General features: G+C 36.1%; 2 protein-coding genes across 7 annotated transcripts in view; one reads left to right on the forward strand and one right to left on the reverse strand.

Moving 5' to 3' along the window:
* Nucleotides 1-23,861, reverse strand: part of LOC124544705 (RNA-binding protein 5-like) — a 122,427-nt gene extending 98,566 nt beyond the window's left edge. For 2 of the 6 annotated variants that reach the window (XM_047123348.1, XM_047123345.1), the window contains exons 1-3: nucleotides 23,751-23,861; nucleotides 5,005-5,135; nucleotides 3,948-4,034 (exon numbers count right to left, since the gene is read on the reverse strand). The gene's annotated coding sequence lies outside the window, so the exon portion shown is untranslated. The remainder of the gene's footprint in view (nucleotides 1-3,947; nucleotides 4,035-5,004; nucleotides 5,136-23,750) is intronic. The other 4 variants (XM_047123349.1, XM_047123346.1, XM_047123347.1 and 1 more) reach the window with 3 other exon arrangements.
* Nucleotides 23,862-24,035: 174 nt separating this feature from the next.
* Nucleotides 24,036-26,093, forward strand: part of LOC124544706 (nuclear speckle splicing regulatory protein 1) — a 59,113-nt gene continuing 57,055 nt past the window's right edge. Inside the window, exons 1-3 of the mRNA XM_047123351.1 lie at nucleotides 24,036-24,259; nucleotides 24,439-24,559; nucleotides 24,681-24,836. Of these exons, the coding sequence (XP_046979307.1) occupies nucleotides 24,237-24,259; nucleotides 24,439-24,559; nucleotides 24,681-24,836 (300 nt within the window). The 5' untranslated portion in view covers nucleotides 24,036-24,236. The remainder of the gene's footprint in view (nucleotides 24,260-24,438; nucleotides 24,560-24,680; nucleotides 24,837-26,093) is intronic.

Here is a 26,093-nt window from a genome sequence, read left to right on the forward strand (position 1 = left end):
ATGACGAAAAAGTTTTGTGGGTACGACAGCAAGATCTTTAGCACCTGCTCAGAAGTATAATGAGACAAGTGTAGAGGAAAACTGTAAAATGACTGAAATGAGAATTGTAAATAAAAACAGTCCTGAAAACACACACACACACACACACACACACACACACAGGAACGAAAATCACGACGGCTGATCGAAAACACACTGATCGCTGGAATTAAAGGGGAAGAGAAAGCCACTCTGAAACACAATAACATCTCCACAGCCTAAAAGCTTAGGGCAGGGTCCACACATATTACAAAATTCATACTTGTCTCATCATCAGATATAATAAATAGATCCTCACCTAGATTCACCTCTGCTGGCTTGTCTCAAAATAAAATGCACTCAGTTAAAATGTGGCATACACTGACTTGCACACCACAGACAGGGAGGTCTTTTCACTGGAGTAAAAAAGGGACAGAGCCCAATTCTGAGGCAGGTCAGGTCAGGGTCACCTCATCTCGCCACAGCAACTAGCTTGATGATATCCACAGCTAGGCAGTTGACTTCACTAAGTGCAGCTTATTGTCCATCATTGCCAGCCACTCCTCCCATAACAGTATGGATCTGCGACTCGTGTGTAAAATGACAGCCTGCAGGGGAATGGCGTATTCTGTAACATATTATGTTCCCTGAACGCCTCCTTGGCAGATTCGCTGGCTTGTTCATACCCCAAATCCCCACATGCTCTGGTATGCAGCACAATGATACCTTCTTCACCCACCACTGTGGGAAGTACAGATGGTCATATATGAGTTGGACCAATATCTCTTCTGGGTAAACGTGCTGCAACAATTGTACTGTACTAGGGGAATTGGAGCAGAAGAGAAACTGTATCCCCTAAAGACACCTCACCCACTCCAATGCCTCCAGCGTAGCGTGGAGCTCTACAGAAAAGACAGTATACATATGAAGAAGGCGAATCCTGAAGATACAGTCAGGGAATATGACTTAACAGCCAAAGCACTCCCCTTGTTGTGAATCATCTATGTACACAACCGTACAACTGTGACACCTATCATTTGGTTAAAAAACAGAGACTGAGTCTCAACATTCAGAGTGCAATCTTTCTAAAAATCTGTCAGAACTAAAATTTGACTCTAGACTTACATAGCTGCCACAAATGCGGATAAAAAGTGGCCAGGATATTGTTGCAATCCTTTAAAAATAACCATGTACTGACGGAGTGAGGATGTTAGGAAGGAACTTCTCAGATTGACATACCCATGTAATAAAGAATACAAGAATATCTGCACTTTATGTAAACTAAAATTATCTACAGAGAGGAAACCAGACTGCTGAAAAATGAAAGCAAAGAATCTGATAGTAAAGTAAGTTTTAGCAAGTAATAAGCTTGTCTAAAATGGCTTGCGTTTGCTGAACACCTCCGATTTCAAGAGGGAATCCATAGTAATAAAAAGAAACCTTGTACCAGTATAGAAAAAGAGTTTAGAGTAAGCAACTACACTGCAAGAAAAACAAAACAGAAAACAGAGGAGGAAAAGGGCGCACACTCGACTTCTGATCCTAAGTGTGGCCAGAACTTGTCTTCAAGAAACAGTTTTGTTAATGTGAAAGAGTCTTACTGTAATGATGAGACAAATGCTTGGCAAAAACGATTACAGTTCTATGGGAAAAAAAGATGGTCTGTGCACGCCTGCACTTGTTCAAAATGGATTAATTCTAGGGAACCTGGGATAAGTGCACAAAATTTAAGTAATATATTCACAGTATTTATTGAGCATGTGTTGTCATGGTATACATTAAAATATTTTCATAGGTAACGGGAGGAATTCGAATCTGAATTCAAACTGAAACGTATAATTTCTAATAATGTTATAAACTGACTGTCACCAAATAAAAATAACCATGATTTGACATTCTTATGTGTGTGTGTTTTTTTTTTTTAATGTTTTCATTACAACTTATTGCTAAGGCCAAAATCCTAGGGACTAAGTGCAGGATGCCGTGCTTACTAGCAAAATAAAATTTATGTTAATATGTTCCCACTGGAATACCATCACGGTATTAGCACATACATTAGCAAACAGTGTAGGACTAACATAATTTTTGCTCATAAAAAAAGAAACCTGATTTTGATATTTTAAAAATTTAAAAAAAAAAAGGTTTCGGAAAATTTAGCATTTTATGTTTTTGTTCAAGTCATAAATATTTTCAAAGCTTATATAAACTGAATAGAATGGCACAAAATGCAGGTTTTGAGATATGGCCATTTTAAAGTTTCAAAACGAGGAAAAAAAATCACAATTTTCTAAATTCAAAAATTAATATCTCAAAAATGAAAGGTCCAAAAATTATTTAATTTGGAATTTTTCATGCAAACGACTACAACCACAACTGCACAAAAAATCTGAGATGTCATGAACCAGACCATTGGCTGATTTTGTGTATCTTTGTGGCACTTTGTAGTGGCATAAATTTTATACTTTTATGACAAATCCTTTGTGATGTTATGATGTTCACAAAGGTATTTCGTGTAGTAAAAAGATGAGGAAAAGGTGGATAGATGTGAATTACATACTAGTTCAATTATTTATATTTTTGTAGTTATCACACTTAGTATTCTTATCATATTTTAAAATAAATGTCGCACAATTTCACACAAGTATTGCTCTTGTCAAGTTGCTAATTAAGAGCACAGTGTTACCAATAAACAACATAAAATAATTTTAATGTTTCTCAAAGCGGGTTTACCTTCACTGAAAATTTTAGTGTGTATACAGAACTGTCACGCTACTACAACAATCTGATAAATTTAAAAAAAAAAAAAAAAAAAAAAAAAAAGTTACTCAATAAGAGCCAGCAGTGTGATGGGCATACACATTACTGATTCATTAGCTTCCTGAACGTGATATTTCTGGGCAAAATGTGTGTGAAAGATCTTGAGAAATGAGACTTCCATATGAGACAGAAAGTTCAACCAGGTCTACTATTCAATGTCCTGCACAAATTTCCTACGCCAGTTTTAGAACATCTTAATTCCTTGTGTGTGTGTGTGTGTGTGTGTGTGTCAACTTAAATGCCAGTCTATTGTGTTGCAAACTTTATGCTACCTGTATTTCAGTGTAGAAAAAAATCAATATGCAATTTTCCTTTTCAACTGAACTATGTTGCAATTCTCTAGCACCCAAATAATGAGCATATGAAATGAGCAAGTCTTGTATGCTCTTTGGAAACAAAAGCTTTTTCTGTAAGGCTATATTGCCTAATCCACAGAACCATTGTTACAAAATTTCAGTGCAGTCATTCAACAGTTTTACTAATAAACTGCATACATTTAAAACTTAGAAGCTTGTTTCTGAATATGCTGGGCTTGATAATGAAAGTGAAACTTGTCATACAAAAAGTCCATCATTGTAACACTAGAGTTGCATAAAATATGAATGCACAGACAAGAGTATAGACCTGACCAGGAATTTACCAAACTGATCTAATTTTCCCCCATATTATGTGCACACGATACCAATGTTTTATTCATAAAAGAAAATATGCAAAAAAAGAAAAATTGAATAAAATATAATTAAATAAAATGCTGACATCATGGAAAGGCAAATTAAAAGCTTATGTAGAATTTTAAATTAAAAAAAAAAAAAACCTAAATAAATTACACAGTTAAATCTGTGAATACCCAACTTTCACAGTAACTGGTGTCAACCATACAGCACACTATTATTAGACATCAACTTTCCAGAAACCCTAGTTTCAGTGTAGTATTTCAGAACAGCTTAAAATTGTATTTGTTATTGTCCTACTACACATCCTCAATTACAAGATAATTTTTTGAAGTTGTATGTAACTATGTGATTTCCTTACATGACTTGCAAAAAGGACCTATATTAAAATGTTACTAATGTTCTGAAGCTAAAGCAATAAATACTTCATTTTTTACTTACGTACTGGAAACAGTAGTGACAATGTCTTCTGTCCAAAGTTCTCTGACAGTCAAATTATTTATGCTGAGTATGTGCGGTGCAACAATCCTGTATGAATGTTAATTGTTAACACTAGTATAATTGCAAACAAAGCTTCACATATATAAGAACTGACTCAGTAGAAAATCTGTCTCAAACGGCATACAGTATAGAATATGGACTACAGGATAAATCGTCAGTGTTATCACACACCACCACCATCACCAGCCACTAAAACTGCAACTGAAGTTCACAGTCATGGTTAAAATTAGCTATCTGAAACTCTACTGGCCCAATATTTAATTTAAGAGTCATTTTGAGTTAAAGAAAGGATACAAATTTAAAAATTTAGTTTATGCTGAGATAAGGGCCTTCACTTCAATTCACTGATGACATTACAGTTCTTTTGTTTTTATGATTTTGAAACAGGGCACCAGCATTTTAAAAACCTTTGCAGCACTACACTGTCAGCGACAGCAATATACAGCTGCATGGGTAACTTTCCTCCTCTACTAAAGGCAACTGTACATAACACATTAATCACATGTGAAGGGTTATGAGAAGAATGCACCTTGCACTTCAACCCTGCAATCTGAACTTATCCCCTATCTCTCTTAATAATAAATGATGGTGCCTTTTACTGTATCCAAGAAAAATGGCTTAAAAATAAGCAATAAAATTAACATCTAAGGAGAGAGAACTGGGTGCAGAAAGTGTGGGATCAAAGTCTGTCAACTCTACACAGGAAAGCAGGTTGATCCATGCAACACTAAAACCGATCAATTCTTACCATATGGCAAGTTTCCTGTTTAGTGGAAATAAAGAATGAGACTATTTCCAACACATTTCTGAAAACTGTGCAGTGCATCCATTAGCACAAATATTATGTAATGTGTTTGTACATTTTCAGGAGTTGCACACTCTGTACAAATGGTTGGGATGTTTTCAATTTGTAATATTATTTTTTTACACAATTTCATCCATTCAAAATCTGAAAAAGTTGTACCATCCTAAATTCTACTAATGGTATCCATCTTACCTTCCAGATTTACTTGAATAATTTATAAATTATGGGTATCCAGGTGAGAATATCTTCACAAAGCTACCCATAACAATATGCACAAACTGAGGAGTTTCTTTCACGTCAGCCCTGTATCACCAAAAGGTTAACTGCAACCGAAAAAGTTATTATTTGTTTCAGTTCAAAATGGGAAACAAATCTCCTTATATCCAAAACAACAACAAGAGGGATGAAATTAAACTGCATAAACACCCAAGAAATGCACTGGCATGTAACAAATGTCCACTTTAATCAAAAAGCTGGCACACCCAATTGTGGATTGAATGTCTTGTATAAGTTTCCTGCCCTTTCACCATAGATACTGGTAACTCAATTTAAGGTCCACTTCTCTTTCTCTCAGATTATGCACAGGCATTCATAACATAGGTTTCTTTATTTTCTCACTGTCTCTTGTTTCCATTTAAAACATCCATGTCTTTCCACATGTGCTGTTATTAATTAAGAGATCACAATACAGAACTTCAATGAGGTTTCAAGAAATTAGTCTTCCATTCACCGCTGTCCACACTTGTTTTAGCTAGCAACTGACCCATTACAAGTTCCAGTGCTTCTAGCACATATGTGCGACTTCTTGCAGAATGTCACCATTTGCTTATAGCTTAAGTAGTCATAGCATGTGTGTTCCCATGAGGTCCAACTGTTGAGGCAGTGATGATGTACAGGAAGGCCAACTTTGTAAGCTGCATTGAGCTACTGAAGTCAAAACTCAGCATAATAAAAGAAGCATACTCTTGCAGTAATACCTGTAAAACTATTTCACTTCCCTGTGATGAGCAAAAACAATTTGGTTTACGAACTCTGGATGTATATCTTGTTTTACCTTAAAATACACAGATGTAAAGACACTACCAAATGACTGCACACCAAGGGTCTGTTCAAATGTTATACAGTAATTAAGTTTTCTTATGAAAATATCTAAATGTTACAAACATCATTGCTGTAACCATTTATTATAAAATAAAATATTTACACATTAGAAAAACAGAATTATAAATAACAATTGTAAATCACATTACTGTTTCTAATAATATCATTTGCAAAATACTTTTACTACCTTTATGTTATTTGTGAACAACAACAACAACAACAACAACAAAGAATCACTAAAACAAAACCAAAAATGATGGTTGCACAACAGTACTGTATCATATTTGACAATATTTTCTGTCATAGTTCAGAACTGCTATTGTTCTGCCTGCAGTAATTATGATAAAAATATTTCATGGTTTCTCATGTCTGTGCACTCAACAAAAACTAAAAGCCAATAATAAAGAATATTTCATAGACATAGATTACTCATGCAATCTGCTGAACAGATAGGCAAAATGCCGATCTCAAATTTAATACATACAATTTAAAATCTGCGGATAACTCCTATACCATCGTGCTTCATAATGGGAGGCCATGTGGCGAGGACTAACACAATGGCATGAATTGCTGCCTTCATCTTTTTTTATGGTACCCACTACAAACTGACTATGGTAATCATGTTGCTAATTGACAAAAAAATCTCTAGTGAAATATCAATGACAGACATGCACAGATCAGGAAACAAGCAAAATCGTAAATGGTAAATGTAGAATCATATATTATGAATGACTTCTGCAAAAAACAAAACAAAATTTCATAGTGTTTCTGTTCTGAGACACAGTAATATATTGCTTAAGTGTTTCACCCACAACCCCCCCCCCCCCCCAAAGATCTAGTGACTCCACTATGTAGAACAGCAGCTTTGTTTTGTAGAACAAAGGGAGATGCAGAATACTCACTGCAGTATTCATTTGGCACTTTTGCCATTGTTTTAATAACTGTTGGGAAATATTTGTTTATGATCTCACATTGGGATACTCAGCTAATTTTGTGTGTCTTATAATGCAGAATGTACAGAATTAACAAAGATAACTCCATATTTCTCATTAAACACTGTACTTATCAAATATGCCACTAGATTTCATAAGGCAATGATTTTCGACCATAAAGGACAATGCATCATTAAACTACCACATGAAAAGGATATATTGATACTCATCATCATACAAAGGGGCCACTGAGCCACAGACATGTTGGATGAAAAAATACTTTTTTTCTATTTTCACTGTGCCTATCTGCATCTCAACACCACCTCTATATGGTGAACAGCAATCTATTCTTTGCATATTGTTATTATTCCAACTTGAACTTTACATATTTACATAGTCACAGATCTCAATTACCATTTTAATGTAATCACAAACCACAACAGATAAATAAAGAATGTCTGCTTGTTGTCTGCTGAAGTATAAGTCTCTCCCCCCCTCTCTCTCGCTGCCACACTGAAAATATTTTTTCCTTATTCTGGTAACAAAACTGAAACTTTGTTGTACTTACTAAGCATTCAATTTATTTGAACATATATTAGCCCAGACTCAGTTACTTTGTTTTGACAATGACAGGAAGGCGTGTTTATTATATTTGTAATGTAATGCACTTTGGATCAACTATTTCATACTTAGAGAAAACAGACAATAGAGTGTACAGAAATTGATAAACATGAAGAAGAGAAGTCTTATTACCAACTCATGGTCTACATAATGCTCGTGTCATGCTCATTATATGGGTGCCAAACCTATCAAAGTTGTTTACAACCAAAAATACATTGCAGCAAGTGTTCTGCCAAAAACAGAACAGAAAACATTATATTTTATTAAAAAAGAAATGTAGCTCACTTAACCCAATACGTGCAATCATCACCCCCAGAAACAGAACAATTTTTTTAAAAATAAGCACTGAAGTAGTTCCCTTCAACAAGTGCTCTAGCGAAACATGTAAAGCAGTCATTAACCCCAAAATGGTTTTGAGTGCCGCAGTATTTTGATTTTGCAATTCTTACGTACCTCCACTCTTGCTACTTAATCCATTAATTACTTGTAGAAGAGGGGTGGGAGCTAAGTTTAACATGAAACAGAAATAAACCGTGGCTATGCAGTTTTCACATACAATCTTGTAAGAAGTAAATGTCAGTTAAGTGTCACAAAAATGCTTGGTCTGACAGATTACTGTATGCTAGGAAATCAGACTGCTAAACTAGCATTTACATGACTGAATCCTTTCTGTTTTTAATGTAGCATTCAATACACTGTCAACAATGAATACGGTATAGATGGACCACTATCTCACTGAATCACAAACAGTAGGAGTGAACAGTGGTCTTATAGAAATTATTTTGAAATTCACTTGAACCATTGAAAAGATGAATGAAATAAGTATCAGTGTCACTGGTACTGAGAAGAGGCTAAAAGTGTTAAAACTGAACAAAGTCCCAGGGCCCGAAGGAATCCTTGTCAGATTCTATGTTGAGCTAGTCCCTCTTTTGACTATAATTATCGTAGAACCCTCGAACAACAAACCATCTCCAGTTCTTTGAAAAAAGCACAGGTCACATCTGTCTACAAAAAGGGTGTAGAAATGATCCACAACACTACCATCCAATATCCTTGACATTAATTTGTTATAGAATTCTGAGCTCAAAAATAATGAGGTATCTTGAACAGAATATGATCACCTCAATGCTAATCAGCAGGGATTCGATAAGGTGAAACCTAGCTCACAATTTCCTCACATGACAAGCTATTTTGTTTTGGATCGCATTCAGGTAGATGCCATTTTCTTGGTCTCCAAACAGCATTTGACCAGTATCACACCTATGCTCATTGTCAAAAGTATGATCATATGCGACTGGAATGACGACTGTTTGGCAGGGAGGATGCAGCATGTTGTCTTGGATGGAAAGTCATTGTCAGATGTAAAAGTAACTTCAGGCGTGCCCGAGGGAGGTACACACCTCCCTTGCTGTTCATGTAGTATATCAATGACATTGCAGACAATATTAACAGTAACCTCAGACTTTCTGTAGATGATGAAGTTACTTATAATGAAGTACTGTCAGAAAGAAGCTACATAAATATTCAGTAAGATCTTCAGTAAGCTCTTGATAAGATTTCAAAGTGGTGTAAAGATTGGCAACTTGCTTTAAATGTTCACAACTGTAAAATTGTGCACTTCACAAAATGAAAAAAAAAAAAACCATAATATCGTATGACTATTATATCAGTGAGTCACAGTTGGAATAGACCCACTCACACAACCACATGAAAACACTTCTTAAGGATATGAAACGAAACATTCTCAAAGGCTGTCATTGATAAAGCAGGTTGTAGAGTTTGGTTTGTTGGTAGAATATTGGTGAAGTGCAATCTACAAAGAAGACTGCTTGCAAATCACTAGTGTGACAGGTTCTAGAATATTGCTCAAGTGTACGGGATCTGTACCAAATAGGACTTACAGGGGTATTGAGCATATACAGAGAAGGCTGGCACAAATAGTCACAGGTTTGTTTCATACGTGGGAGCAGAGATAATGAAGAAACTGAATTGGAACACTCTTAAGATAGATGTAAGCTATCCTGAGAAAGTCTATTAACAAAGTTTCAAGAAATGGCTTTAAATGACGACTCTAGGAATATGCTACAACCCCCTATGCATCGCTCACCTAGAGATCGTGAGGATAAGATTACAATGATTACTGCATGCACAGAGACATTCAAACGATCTTTCTTACCACACTCCATACATGAATGGAATGGGAAGAAATCCTAATAACTGGTACACTGGGATGTATTCTCTGCCAAACGCTTCACGGTGATTTGAAGAGTATAGATGTACATGTAAAACTGCTTTTACGTGATTGTAGAAATCTTCTTCACAGACTCTCAAAAATATACATCAGTGTTACCTCTTACTATATCACAGCTTTGAGATGGAGTGTAGATGGAATGCTTTCAATGATTTTTTTTCTGCTGTTTGTTGCACTCTCTCCCCCTCTGTACTGTCCTTTTCGTTTATATTCAGCTAATATATATAAGTTTCTGCAAGTACTATAAATTATACAATTACACATTTTTGCTAGAAGCAGGTTGCTTATTTAGTTTCCTCACTCACTGCAGCTTTTCTTAGGTTGAGCTACACAAGTACTGTGAAAGTCACATATTTTACATGAAAGTTACACAGTTTCGTATTTCTCCAACTATGCAATGCCTCGGCATTTGTAACAACTGAACTGATATGACCACTCCACCTTGCACAACTTTGAAAAATCAGATAAATGAATTTGAATAACACTAATGACTGTACTGTCTTTTCATCTGATACAACAGTGAATCTCTATTGAAGATTTTGTTCTGTTCGAGTACATTATGTTATATTTGTTTTTATTCAAGTTTCCAAAAGGGAACACGATGCCGAGTACTTTCTTGAACTATAATTCTAATCTGAAGCGTTTATTGTGTGAAGCAACCTCAATCATACATTATTTTCTTTAATTTAAAAGTGTTAAAAAGAATTTAGTATAGCTCAACGTCTTTCTTGGACACTACTTCGGCAACTTGTGCCACAAACCTACCCCAGAAACCCTACTGGGTAACAGAAAGGAGCTTTTAAAGTTGAAGGTGGGATCTGAACCAGATGTATTTCCTGGGGAATATTCACATCACTGAGAGGTGAAGGCTAGGTTAAACATAGACTGAAAAAAATCTATGGTGTGACTGCAATTCAATTCCACAAACTTTCGGTTTCCAGGCACGTGCTTTAGTGCCTGGCACCAGACCAAACATTAAAAAGTGGTGAAATTGGTGCTAATATGACTTGTCTCAATATGTAGACCCTGACAATTGGAAACATTATATCCACTGACTGATAGTTGTATTGCATGTTGAAGAAGTAGAGTCATGCTGAGAAAGGTCAGAATTTTGTTCCATAAGTAATCTCCAAAAATATTTACAAGAAACACGGCAAACAACTTCTGATTTATCTTGGTCTTACCGTAGATATCTGATATAAAAATTTTAAAGTACCTTTCATTGTTATTTTCTTTTATTTATTTTTTTTCAGAAGGGGGAGGGTGGTGAGGAGTGAAGAAAAACTGTGAAGTCTATTTTTGTACAAGCTTCATCAATTTTCTCAGTACCACAGAACCATTGGTGGACTGTACATAGAAGTGTTTCATTGTTTGACATTTATTGTGTTTGCATATTCGTGATATGGACTGAACTCCAATGGTTCCTGTTCCATGAGAAACCCTAATAGCATTTATTTTAACAGAGCATAAAAACTAGATCAGTCTACATTATGTCAGGACAGCTGCTGCAAAAGGAGAATTGTCTGGCCTGAAACTATAAAGTCATTAAAAAATAAATAATAATAATAATTAATAGTAATAGTATTTATAACAACTAGCACTAAGATTCTACAATAGTTCTAAATTGACATTTTCAAAACTGAGCCATTTACAAGAAAAATGTCACATAGGTAACTCAATCTTTGGTAGATGAATAATTTTTATGTTCAAAATTATTATAATCTAGATCTTGCCATAAAATTGCAAACATCATTTCAGTTCCAGGTAACCAAGGCACCTCATTATGTGGCAGTTTCAGTTCCACTGGCAATTTCCTTTTTTTTCCAGGATTCATTAGCTCTTGGTTCTGAAAGCTTTATCTCTGTTCTTGTACATCAATTTGTACCAATTTGGCATACAGAAGTGTTTCCAAATCTTAATTTTTTGTATGATGTCCTTTCTTTATACATTTTATTAATAAATCTGTACTAGATTTTTTCACAAAATTCAAAAACATTTTTCTGAGTTGTAAATGCGCACTCCCAATAAGAGAGAGAATTTTCTTGCATAATATGTCACTGCACCAGTCAAATTACATTTACATCCACTCTATCTTATTTATATACAGATGGGCAATTTCAATAATCCTGTTGTTTGATACTGATATATGGTAGATCTGCAAAAGCAATATTTCTATTAACCTAGGCACAGTGCGCATTTGTCAGAAACTACTTCAGATATAGGCACAAAAGCTATCACAGAAGATTGACTAAGTTTTGAACCCAGAAAGTACTATACATTCTATCTGTAATTTCTACCTGACTATAGTTGAGAAATTTGATACATTCAAACACTTTCTTGCCGTAACTGATAGTTACTATATTTCATACACATGTCGCTCATATCTGTTTTTTTATTGCAATTTTGCATCAAATTACTTAATTTTTATTATGTACTCACCTGTGTTGCAGAAAAATCTATAATCATCACACTGTATTGGATATACCCAAATAGTACACTAAAGGCATCAAGGTATTACAGAGATACAGAAACTACATTGATGATAAAAATAATTACAGGTAAATTCTGTTATAATCTTTCATCATCAGATTTCATTCTGCTAAAGTACAAAAATTAAAATGTGCGTTGTCATAAAACTATAGGAAAAGAAATATTTAGATGTCAATTAAAAAGTCTTAAGGGCTCTTTGAAATAGACGACTGAATATAAAATTGATTACCCGATTCCCATGTCAAAAGTATAAATCTATAAGGGTTGGGACATAAACTATCTTAATCGCAACATTCATTTGTGAAACAAGACTTTTGGCATAGCTACCTTTCGCATGTTAAACAAACCCCTCTGACAATACATATCTGGTTTACACGAGTACATTGTGCAACTGTATTTGTTATTATCTCCCTAGTGGCTCCGTAGTCCAGTTACCCTATGTACTGCAATGATAAACATATTTTATAGCTCTTCAGACTCTTTCAGTTACAGTTATGAATAGGGGCAACCATGGTGCACATAGCCAATGGAGCGCACAGGTAACCAATGACAGCACAACATGCTCTTCCTCTATGGTACATAGATTGTCAATGCATCTGCTTTGTATAATAAATGGAAAGATAGTTTCAGATGGCCAATGACCTGCAAGAAGCAGCTTTAGACCACATACGATTGAAACCAATCAATTACTCATCACAGAGTAGGTAGTGTAAGATGGCCTTAATGCTTTCCCCTTAATTCCCTTTTCCCCAGGAGCACTGCCCCATTACAATCCTCATACAACACTAACATCAGGCTTTCTGCAGATGATGCAGTTATCTATAATTAAGTACTATCTGAAACAAGGTGCATAAGTATTCAGTCAAATCTTGATAAGATTTTGAAGTGATGCAGAGATTGGCAACTTGCTTTAAATGATCACAATTGTAAAACTGTGCATGTCACAAAATGAAATGCATGGTATCCTATGACTACAATATCAATAAATCATGGTTGGAATTGGCTAGCTTATACTAATACCCGAGTGTAACACTCTGTGGGTATATGAAATGGAATGATCAAACTGGCTCAGTCTTGGATAAAGCAGGTGGTAGACTTTGGTTTATTGATAGAATACTGGGGAAGTGCAATCAGTCTACAAAGGAGATTGCTTACAAATCATTTGCATGACCCATTCTAGAATACTGCTCAAGTGCGTGGGATCCGTACCAAATAGGACTAATTAGGGGTACTAACATGCAGAGAAGGGCAGCACAAATAGTCACTGGTTTGTTTAATCCATGGAAGAGTGTCACAGAGGTACTCACAGATTCGTATTGGAAGACACTGAAGATAGACATAAACTATCCCGAGAAATTCTATTAACAAACATTCAAATGGTGACTTCGGGAATATACTACAATCCTCTAGTTATCAGTCACATAGGGATCGTGTGAATAAGATTAGAATAATTACTGCACACACAAAGGTATTCAAATAATCATTCATCGAGTGCTCCATACATGAATGGAACAGGAAGAAATTCTGGGTTAACAGAAACGTCCGATTCCACCCGTCTGCTTTGACCAATGACGTCACCAATAGGGCGGAAACAACCACTCACAACAACTCCCATATCGCAATTGTGACGTCATTACGTAAACAAGACAACAAACACAAAAATAGATCGAAAAATCATCAACCACATATTCCTCCAAAAATATAATGAAACTAATGGGACAAACAGGAGAAATTGGGGGTTTTTGGGTAGGGACAAACTAAAAATAAACACACGCCACTAAACCAAATGATAAAAACGATAAAATAAAACAACCAGAACCTTCCCAAAATCAATTAAATACAATCCACTGGAATTGAACACTTCCCTTGACCTATATAGATCAACAGAAACTACCGATACCATATCAAGAAACCCAAAACTACAACTACGTCTACAATCATAACTACTTCAAAAAGCACAACAAACCAACAAAATTGGAATCAAACACTTCCATTGACCTACATACATCAACAGTAACTACTGATACCAAATCATGAAATCCAAAACTACAACCACATCCACAATCACCACTGCTTCAAAAAGCACAACAAACCAACAAAATTTGAATCGAACACTTCCCCTGAACCATATAGGTCAACAGCAACAACAGATACCAAATCATGAAACCCAAAACTAAAACCACGTCCACAATCATCACTACTTCAAAAAGCACAACAAACCAACAAAATTGGAATAGAACACATCCCTTGACCTATATAGGTCTACCGATGCCACACTATAAGTCTCAAAACTTTCACCACCACCGCACTAAAACCTACCACAAAAGAAAACACCTACAAAATCAAAATTGGAATTGAACGCTTCCCTTGACATGTTATCCTTACGACATCTCTACATATAGCCGTTCCTAATCCGAGCCGCCAGAACGTTAGCAAGCCTCATTTCTTCATGACACACTGAACACTTCATGACTTCAGCCAACAGGCCGAATAGCTGAAGAAATTTTATTAGAGACAACGCACTGTCTCCCATCATCGCTGACAACCGAAAACTGTTGGCCTTGTCAGTCATATTTATACCTACCAAAGACATGAACAAAGAGATTAACCAAAATTCGCTCACGACAAACAGCAAAAAAACTACAATAACGTTGACATAACAAAACCAAAATCGTTAACTCACTGAAAAATATTCTGCTGAAAGCACAGTCACGTACAATGCTAGCACACAAGTGAATCCCATACGCCACATAACATGCTAATAATAAACACACCACTAGAGAGAACCACCGACCGCAAAAATATGCCACCTATGAACATGCCATACAAGCAAACTAAACCAAAAACATCACCCATCACACACCACGTAAACACACCACCAGAGAGCACCACCGATCACATCAAAATGACACCTACAAACATGCCACTCTCACAAACTAAACTCCGTGCCATCGTGACGTCACACAACACAACAGCCTTATGCCATGGGTCAAAGCCGACTGGTGGAATCGGACGCTTTGGTTGACCTGAAATCCTAATAAATGGTACATACCCTCTGCCCTGCACTTCACTTCACTGTGATTTGCAGAGTATTGATATAGATGTTTTTTTTAAGGATGTTTTGATAACTGATGATATATTTCTAAATTCAGTCAGTAAGTGACAATCTGATGGAATGAACTGAAACTTTCAATCTACAGTTTTACCAACTCAAAACCAAACCGTCACCTTTCATCCTAACCCAGGCATCGTGCTATAGTACAGTACTTTCAGACAATTAAGATTTCATATTCATGTTCATTTTTCAATGATCTGGTCTCTCTCTGTTTGTGCACATAATATGCCACACAACACATTATCATTACATTTTGGGACAATGCCAATGTTCGAAGGTTTCATTAACCCATTTCATGAGATGGAGAAGCACCAAATGTTATATTGTGAGATACAGCTCAGCAGCAGCAGTAAATAAACAGTTCCAAGTAAGGATTTCAGCTATATACTGTGTTTCACATATTTATTTTTATTGTTATGGCAAATACCTTGCAAACTTGCAGGATTGCGACCACCTTTTTTTACCAAATACACCGTTATCTCATGGTTATCATCACATCGTGATTTAGGACACTACCTTCAACTCGTTGCTGTTAAAGACACTGCCTGTCTGTTGCTCTCTCATCCCTCCCTTGCAAGCAGTAGTTGACACATGCAGTTTCAATCCAGTCACTCCTCGTAGCGAGTACTGTGACACTGATCTGCTCAAGCATGCAAATAACACCACTATTCCTTTCAATGGTGTTTGCAGTTTATTCCACATCGTCTATCATTTTTTGAAATATATAGTACTCAGCAAGACTGGGAATACATTAAGAGACAATACCTCAGTTTAAGCTGTTGCCACCAAAGTTAACACGCTAATTTCTGCAGGTTGCCTACCACAGAGTTTTCAAATTCAATTCACAACCTGAGGTAGTGGTTAAGTTGATGGTAACCATCACAGCAGATGTATAACCATCCTGAAATAACTGTCATATGTCACCGATTTCCTAAATTTCAATCAGGACATGAGAGATTATAAGAATTCACTGCAACCAAATGCGTTGTCCATTTATTATTTCCTCACTGGTTACTCAAAACTCCCTTGCTTTCCCAACACACTTTATAGCAAGAGCTTGCAACACTGCTACATGAAACATTTAAGTAACAGCATTGTCCGTAATTGTAATTTTAACATTTAACAGTAATCTTTATCTCTTATTCATCATTATTTCAACAAGACACAATTCAAATATGAACCATCTCCAAGGCTTTACTTCTTGTATGATAAAAGAAAATCTGTGAGAATAAGTTTGAGCAACAAGATGTTTGTAAAATAGATACGAAAAAAAGATGAGAACATTTAATAAAAACCATCGGTTCTACGTGAAATGGGGGGAGGGGAGATGCCAAAGCCTCAAAAAATGACAAGTAGAAATCAGAAATAAAATATGAATGAAAAATCACCACTGTGCTATGCTACAACCATCAATATGAGAGATGTTTCAATTAACCATACCTCTGAAGGTTGTATCTGTGACTGTGAAACTGTTAAAAGAAGAACAACACTCCATACCAGTCTCTAAAATTCATCTTCATTAGTCACAGCACATACTGTACAATTGTTTATCTTCTAGTGACAATGTTGGACTTCAGATCACACAGCTTCCATGAGCAAGACACTGTTGTTAGATGTTCTAAAATTATTTAAATTCTTGGCAAAGAATACAGAATAAAATTAATTTGACAATGCAAATAGACTGCACGATATTTTCCCCCCTTTACTCCTTCACAAAGCAGACAGAATAATGGAAGAAACTTTCACAAACTGTTTGTAGCAGCAGCAATAAGTGCTTTTATTTTGTCACAAACTATTATAATCATGCATGCCTTTGCCTCTGAAAATTTTCTTCTTAAATTTAAGAAAGAATACAGCCTTTTAAAAAAAAAAAAAAAGAATGATATATGACAACATAGCCGTTCCTCAAACAGCAAGTAATAATATCAAGAAGACTTCGCACTATATTCAGATTACTGTAATGCAGAATTTGTGTATGTTGTTCTTCAAGCTTGATGAACTGTGACTCGATTTTTGTCCAAGGTTTTTTGACCATATGGGCACTGAACAGCGAGGTTATCTGCACCCTGACACATTTTAAAAGGAATGAATGTGCTGGATTTTCATTACAAATTGTTCTCACAGATAACATAAGGATAGCTGATGCCAAAATTTTTAGATGGGGTTCAGGTCAATGTGCTCAGAAGAATTGTGCAGCAAAACCACTTTCTACCGCTCCGTGGATAAATGGTAGTACTATTTGCATCATTCTAAGTGATACTGCGCATGTTCTGATGAGTGGTTCCACACAGCAGTACGACTAAAATACAAACACAATCTTTGTTTTAAGAACAAGCTTATGCAATAGCAGATACAGATGACTGACAACTGGTCTCTATAGAATATTTGGTTTTGTTCTATATGAACATCTTCACATCTCAGTAACAATGGATGTGGGTATGAAAGTCAAATGTTTGAATGAAAACTTTTGAGCCTCTTCAAATTCAATTCTCATTGTAGACTGTTACTGAAATTACACTGATATATTATGCCTGCCATTATTATACTTGGATGAATAACCTGATACCACACAGCAGGGGGGGCTTAAGTCTAGAACAGGGCCTGTGGCAGCCAAGGCCGTGCTTCTCTACTGCTCACAGGCTGACAATTCATCAGCTTTGCGTACTCAATGACAGGCGAGAAAGTGTCTACCACCAAAATAGAAACCAATCTCTTCTTCGCTGTTATCATGAACATTTGACCATTTTTCTCCAAATATGTCACAAATTAAGAGATTGTGGTTAGGGTGGAACATGACAGTTTGGTTATGAGTTAACAAAGTCAATGAACGTAAAAAAAAAACTGGTTATGGTGATATATTAATCTGTGGCTTAGCCCAAGGTTAAGGTTGGATTGGATTGGAATGTGACAGTTTGGTCATGAGTTGGCGAAGCCAATGATGTGAAAACTAAAATACCTGGTTGCGATGACCGGCTGAACTTAACTAAACCCAAGGCCTAGGTTAGGTTGGGATATGATAGTTTTACTTGCAAAAAATACATTAATAATCTTTATTGTCATATTTGTTTTTATACTGGTTTGGTTGGGATCTGACAGCATCACTTCAATTAAATTAATATTCTTTATTAATCAAATTGTGTGCAGGGACTGAACATAGACAATCAGGAAAACAGCAGCAATTGATTGCAACATCCATTGTTTTATTACAGCAGATCTAGATTTCAACTATGACAGTCATCTGCAGTGCATAAAACAACAGGTGAAATTTGTCCAAAGGTATCACGATTAAACAACTTTGGCAGGTGTACAGGGTACAGGAGTCTAACCTGTATGCTCTACACCAACCAATATTATTCACTATGTAACAGTTTGGAACAATGTCAGCTGTTATGTATATTGAAATGTAATATGTAATAAAAGAACAGATTCTGAGATCAACAGTAGTAGTTGTTTTCGCCATTGCCAATAATCTTTAATGTCAAATATTTGCCGGTTTCTTCTGAATGTGTTACAATTTTGTAGGTAGTATGTCTTTGAAAGCCGTTGTGTGTCCACTGCTGTCTCACTGGCTGCATAGATCGAGCAGTTGACACATTCTTTTTCCTTCCCATTACACCTTACCGCAAGAGCCGACAGAACTGCTGCACGAGATGCACAGAATAAGTACACAAATGGCCATGCTGTAGGCTTTTACAGCGGAGTGTAGTGAAGTTTGTGATACTGCAGTTCTGCTTGGACAAGTGGCTTCAGTCGCAATAGATTGATCTGTAGTGGAACCCGAAGTCTAGGTAAGTCACATGAAGGTCGAATAGCTTAGTTGTAACTTGGCAAACCCAATGAATGTGTCATGGCAATATAATTTTTTTTACAGTGTATTCTGTAATAATATTAATGTTCCCATTTTAAATTATTTTTCCACTGCAGTGTGCCATTTACGGGCTTTACGCATTTCAAGAAGCAAAGACGAAGTACATTTCTTTAACAATAAGAGGATCTTAATAGTTTCATATTTAAGCTATTTGATCAAGATGGCACCGATAGGAAAGTGTAGTGACACTTCTCTCTCGTTAAAAAGGTAAAAAATGAACAGTTCTTCATGGACAGATTGTGAAAAGCATGTGATGAAGGGTATACTGTGTATCAAATGCTCACAACATGTAAACCAACAAAAGAAAAATTAAATAAAAGTAATTCATCAAAATACTCAATACTTTGGTAACAAAAAATTAGAAGCAGAAGTACTCCTGAGTGAAGTAAGACCAGACATATTATGCATCAATGAACATGGACTAACTGAAAGTAAAATAGGTAATGTTGCAATAAAGGACTACAAACTAGCTAGTTACTTCTGCAGATGTAAAGGGTGGTGGTGGTAAGTGTGTGTGTGTGTGTGTGTGTGTGTGTGTGTGTGTGTGTGTAATATTAAAACAGGTACTTTCCTAAAGAATGTAAACAGTGAAGCTGCTACATTGCCCGTAGCTAGATAAAAAGACTTTGAAGTTACTCGTACAGTGACAGGATTTTAGTGTGTACAGATCACCATGTGACAATATTAGAATCTTTCTGGGGGGGGGGGGGGAGGGGGGAATTCTAGCTTATTGAGAATGAATATGAAGAAAATCCTTATTATATGTGGAGACTCCAACACTGACATGGGAAAAAGACACAAAAATAAGACAGGATTTTGAAGAATTGTTAATACAGTATAACATGAAAGTGGCAATAACTGCACCAACAAGAGCGACTTCACAAAGTGGGACAGTTATTGACAACATAATTACTCATATGTGTAACCATGAATCACATGTAGTTCAGACAGAAATATCGTATCATCATGGACAACTAATCAGCTTTTGCAGAAGTAATGATACAGTATCGGAACCAAAATGAACAACCAAAAAAATTAGGATCATCAGTGAACAAAATATCAACATCTTTAGAACAGTGTTAAGTAAGGAAACCTGGAATGAAACCCTACAGACCCAGAGTGTAAATGACAAATATGATGCATTTATTTCAACAATGAAATACCATTTTAACGTAGCATTTCCCAAAGTAAAGAGACAAGAAAGGCTGCAAGATCAAACACAGTGGATTACCAGTGAAATACTAGAAAAGCGAAGGAAGCTGCAGGATCTGAGACGGATGGGTGAAGCTGAAAACTATAAAATGTTAAAAAAGAATAATAGAAAAACAATAAGAGAAACAAAAGCAAGAGGAATTGACACCGCCACAACGAACTCAAAAAACAAGGCAAAGGCAGCTTAGAATGCAATTAATGCTGAAAGAAAGGACAAAGATGGATCAAACAAAGAAGAAGGGGATCGACAGAAGTGTCCGATCCCACGCGTCTGCTTTGACCCGTGACGTAAGGGTGTTGTCGTGTGTGACGTCATGATGGCGCGGAGTTAGGTTTGTGAGTGTGGCGTGTTTGTAGATGTCGTCGTGTTGTGGTTTGTTGTGCTCTCTGGTGGTATGTTCAGGGTTTTCATTTGTGTGGTGTAATGGGCTCAGTTTGCTTTTACTCATTATCCAGAATTGTTCGAGTGTCGGCTGTGTTTGTAGTGTAATTCATTTCAGTGAGTTAATGATTTTGTGTGAAGGTTAATTTAGTGTTGTTCGCTGTACATCGTGTTGTAATTTTAGTAAAATTAATCTGTTGTTGTTTATGTTCACGAATGGATATGACGGATAAAATTAACAGTGCGCAGGTCAAGGGCAATGTTCGATCCCAATGTGTGGCTGTGTATGTTGATACTGATATCGAGAGATGTTTTTGAGCTATATAGGCCAAGGGAAGTATTTGATCCTAATTTATGGGATCGGGAGCTGCTGTTGAGCTATATAGGTCAAGGGAAGTGTCCAGTTCCAGATGATATTGTGTTTAGTGGTATTTGTGGAGTTTTGTGAAGTTGGTTTTTTCATCACTTTGTGTGGTTTGTAAGGGGTTGGGTGTCTAAATTTGTTTATATTTAGTTTGCCCCCACCCAAAAACACCCTATTTCCCGCGCTTGTCCCATTAGTGTCATTACGCTTTTTGTTGAAAGTGTGTGCGTTTGTTTTTCAATGTATTTTCGTCCTCATAATGTGTATGTACCGACTTTATATGCGCCATATTGGAATCGTGGTTTATGGTCGTTTCCCCCATATTTGTGACGTCATAGGTCAATGCAGACAGGCGGGATCGGACGCTTCCGTATTTCCAAAGAAGGTATTAGGTCAATTAAAACAGACAACACAGTGGTCACAGATGGTATGGAAATAGCAAACATACAGAATAATAACTATATCAGTGTAGTAGAAAACTTAAAATTGGAAAGAAATAGTCAAAAACAGAAGAGCGTTAAGGTACCATAAAGGTCATGCATTACTATGTTCTTAAGACCAGTCACGGAAGATGAACTACGGGAAACTATACAGAAACTGAAGTCCAAGAAATCAGCTGGTGGGGATGAAATATCAAATCAAGTAATAAAACTGGTAGGCCTAAGTGAGCAGATAATAACACCACTGCTGAACACAGCAAACTGTTGTTTCAGAGATGGAATTTTTCCAGAAAAACTGAAGATAACAAAGGTGGTGCCAGTGTACAACAAAGGGGATAAGGATGACCCCAACAACTTCAGACCAGTTTCACTTATATCAGTTTTCTCGAAAATCCTAGAGATACTTATGTATACCAGATTAGTAAATTATTTGGACAAACATAACATTTTCATACCCTCACAACACTGTTACAGAAAGGGTAAATCTACAGAATCAGCAACTGCCAGTCTAACAGAATACATTTTAAAGTTTTTAGATGAAAAAAAAGTTTTCTCTGTAATGTTTCTGTATCTTTCAAAAGCATTTGACACCACTGACCATGAAATGATGATACAAAAATTAGGCAACCAGGTGAATGGATAAAATCATACTTGTGGAACCGCAAGCAGTATGTATCATTAGGAAGCTCATACCAATCAGAAACCAAACCTATCAAATATGGAGTGCCCCAGGGTTCGGTAATGGGGCCATTGTTTGTTAATGATATAGGTGTTGAGAAGGAAGAAAAGGAAATACTGTATGCTGATAACAACACTAAATAGTGACCAAAATATGGAACAGCTTGAGAGAAGAGCATACATATTTGCAAATGTTACAGCTCAAGAAGTACGGAGCACACCCAACCGACTGGCAATGCTAGAAAAAGGACCCCAGTACTTTGGTATCAGACTACTAAGAAGTCTGCCTAAAAACCTGCAAGATAGTGTACTTGACAATGACTTTCCAAAGAAACTTAAAGACTATATCAGTGAAAAAGAGTTTTAAAGGTTTGCAGAATACTTACGCCATTAAATTTGTATATATTGTTATTCATTATCAATTAACGTAAAAATGTAAGCTATAGGGATAGAAATATAAGTGATAATGAACGATACTACTTTGGCATGTCCTATATTACACGTACATTTACTGTCTTAAATGTAATCTTACAGGATCAAATAAAATTCAATTCAATACAATTCAAAATGTGAACAACTGTGTGTTGTCATAGCTGACAGTGGTTATGTAGTGCTTTGTCGATAGTGTCATTAGTAAAGATTGAATGGTAGTTGTCATATTCTTCATTACGTCAATACAGAGTACATCCAGTGCGTATTGTCCGCAGACTTCGGGCATAATAGTCTCTCACATCTGGCCAGTTAAAGGCCTATAAACCCTCTACACTGATCCACATATCTCTAAATATGTGGCTGTAGAATAATCCACACCATTCCATTAAAAGTAGGCTGGCCAAGGTGTAACACACAGACTGGATATAATAGAAAATCTGCTCATCCGGGGATGGATATAAGAACTGACAAATTGTGTGTACAACAAACACAGGTGAATTTCAGGTTCTGGTTAATGTGTCCTATTGATTTCTGGGCACAATGCCCTTAAAACATTTAATGCATTGTAATAATAACGCACATCACATAAGAAGCTACAGCAGGCAACACCCACAGCTTGACATTCACCACATAAGCAATTTCAGTGATTGGTTCTTCACTTCTGCTGAATACGGGATATATGTAAATAACTACCTCCTAATCAAAATAGTTCAATGAAATCCAAATACACAACAAAAACCAACCTCCTACCCATTTTGTGAAAATTTATATGCTATTCCCGCAATTCTCAGTTAAACCTAACACTAGCGGCTTGCACAGATTGTAAAGTAACTTTTACTTTACATGACAGCAGCTTGCCCATGTCGATAATATGTTTTCAAAACAAAATAAAAATCATATTTGGAACGAAACTGGCAAAATGGAGTCCTAGCGACGCACAGCGCGCATAGGAACCATTTTTAACACCGCCAAGAGAATAGTCCTTCAAAATAAACAGAGATTCTTGCGCACCGGTTAACAATAATTACGTAAGGAATTTATATGTAATGTACCTTCATATTTCGAAGACATAATACGCCCTTTTATTCGTCCAAAACACAAATATTACGCTTCTCCAACTCGCTTAACCACAATTCGTCCGCTCAAGATACAGTGACGTCACATGGTAGGTGTATATTCTTTGCTTCGATTACATGGTAACCAATAATATCGAATGGTTAGGATTTTATTTTATTTTTTGTGTTGCATTTCGCGAAGAAAAGCATCCGAAGGCATTCATTACACAGCACTCAGCAGCAAAGGGCTATTCCATGACAGAACCACAATTTCTGTGCAGATTCCCAGACAAGAGATCTGCAGTGAGCTCATCTTTGCTTGCACATTGATCTCTGGAATGGAATTATTATTATTATTAATTTTTTTCTCTTTGATCAATGTGTATTATTGAGCACTGTACGAGTCTGTTGTTGACCACCGTGTTTTGTTACGTACAAAGACCCAATCGTCAGTGACAGAGGAAGTGTGCTATAAGTTTCAGTATGTCAGCAACTAATAACAAACAGTAAGTTTTAAAAAATAGCAACTTGTGTCATGTAGTTGTAATTATAATTTAGTTAGGATTGTACGTTCTTCACCATATCTGTAAACAGAAACAAATAGTGAACTTTAAGAGTGCCATTCAAAATAAATACCTTGTACAGTTGTCATTGTAAGTAATATAACACGCTCTGTAATTGACAGGTATGGCCTAATAGTTCCAAAAAAGCCAGGTCAGTCTGGATTACAACCTCGACTCTCGGTATTTAATGACAATAGTGATTCTGGAGATGAAGGAGGTGACTGGGTAAAACGAGCCTTGAAGGTAACAAGATAGCATACATATGAGGGCGAGAATACGATTTTATACACATTCGCATCCCTTGTCGCTGTTATTTCCGAATCATAAATTAAATATACGTTCCATGTAATTTTACTGTTAACAGCGAGATTCTCAGAAGAGTTTACAGAAGAAACAAACGAAAATTGAAATGGAAAGAGCATTGGCCGTGGATCCTACAGTTTATCAGTACGATGAGATATACGATAAAATGGAGGAAAAGAAAGCAGAGGAAAAAAAACTGAAATCAACTGACAAGAAGGTAAGAGTTTCAGGACCAAATAGGCCCTGTGCAGATATCATTCCTGTATCATTGTGTGTTTCTACATGATAATACATGCAGCTAAGTCTTCTTCTTACCCTAGTAGCCTGTTCACCCGAGAGACTCGGTACATTTTTATTAATTCCTTCATTGTACATCACAACTTCCATTAATGTATTAGTTATAAAATAACTGAAATGTAGCCAATAGTAAAAATGTCCTTTTTAAAATAAATATAAAGATCTTGTGAAGGGCATATACTGACTGAAGCACTACCTTAAAAAAAAAAGAGGGGATGAGAGAGAGAGAAAGAGAGAGGGAGAGGGGGGGGGATCTCGAATCAAGTAGGCCCTAAAAGTGTTTTAAGTTTCCTTAGAATTCTTATTACTTAAAATCACTTAAGGTCAGTATGAAAGTGATTGAATATTTTCATTTTACCGATTCTGTATGTCAGGTTAAATAGTAGACCAATGTAATGTCATTCCTGATGTTATATTTATGACTAGTTGTAAATTGCAATTGTACTTAATCATAGCTTTATGATTAAGTTGTTTTCAGTTAGTATTCCAAGTTGGGGTCAGTTCAGGCATTCAGTATCACTTGTCTGCTTTGATCCGTGACACAACTGTGTGGTGTTGTTTGACGTAGTGGTGGTGTGGCTTATTTACTTTTGTATTGTTTGCAGAGGATGTGCTGGGGTATGAAATGGTACACTTTAGTGTGATTTGTTTGTGTTTCTAAATTGTTTGTAAATCTTGTTAGTGATATTAGACTCTTGACTACAGTTGTGGTGAAAATAATGTTGGGAGAGTTTGCGGCAATTTGTTACCTGGTGGTTATAATTTAACCTGAGAGCAACACCCCCCTCCCCCCTTAAAAAAAAAACACACGAACATTAAAAGAAAACAAAACAATAAAACCCATCTGTTAATTAAACAACATACAGAATGTTACGTAGTTAGCCTTACACAAAAAGAGCCGTCTTATTAAACTAATGCAGCTATTTACTATTACAGTAATTTGTTTTTTGATACTAGAAAAGCAGTTATATAACATTTACACATCCAGAAAACAAACTTATGTAAAATTGTAAGTACAATATAGTTTAAATACAAAAATTTGTAGGTAGCTACTAATTCTTGGATCATCTCCTTTTTAAATTATTTCTTAGTTTTGACCAAACAAGCCTGTGGGTGAAGGAGGTTCGCTCAGTGGATGCTTCGCTGGCAGGGCAAGAAATGAGGCACTAATGAAATA

This window comes from Schistocerca americana, chromosome 8 (genome assembly GCF_021461395.2).
Source record: "Schistocerca americana isolate TAMUIC-IGC-003095 chromosome 8, iqSchAmer2.1, whole genome shotgun sequence".
Lineage (NCBI taxonomy): Eukaryota > Metazoa > Arthropoda > Insecta > Orthoptera > Acrididae > Schistocerca > Schistocerca americana.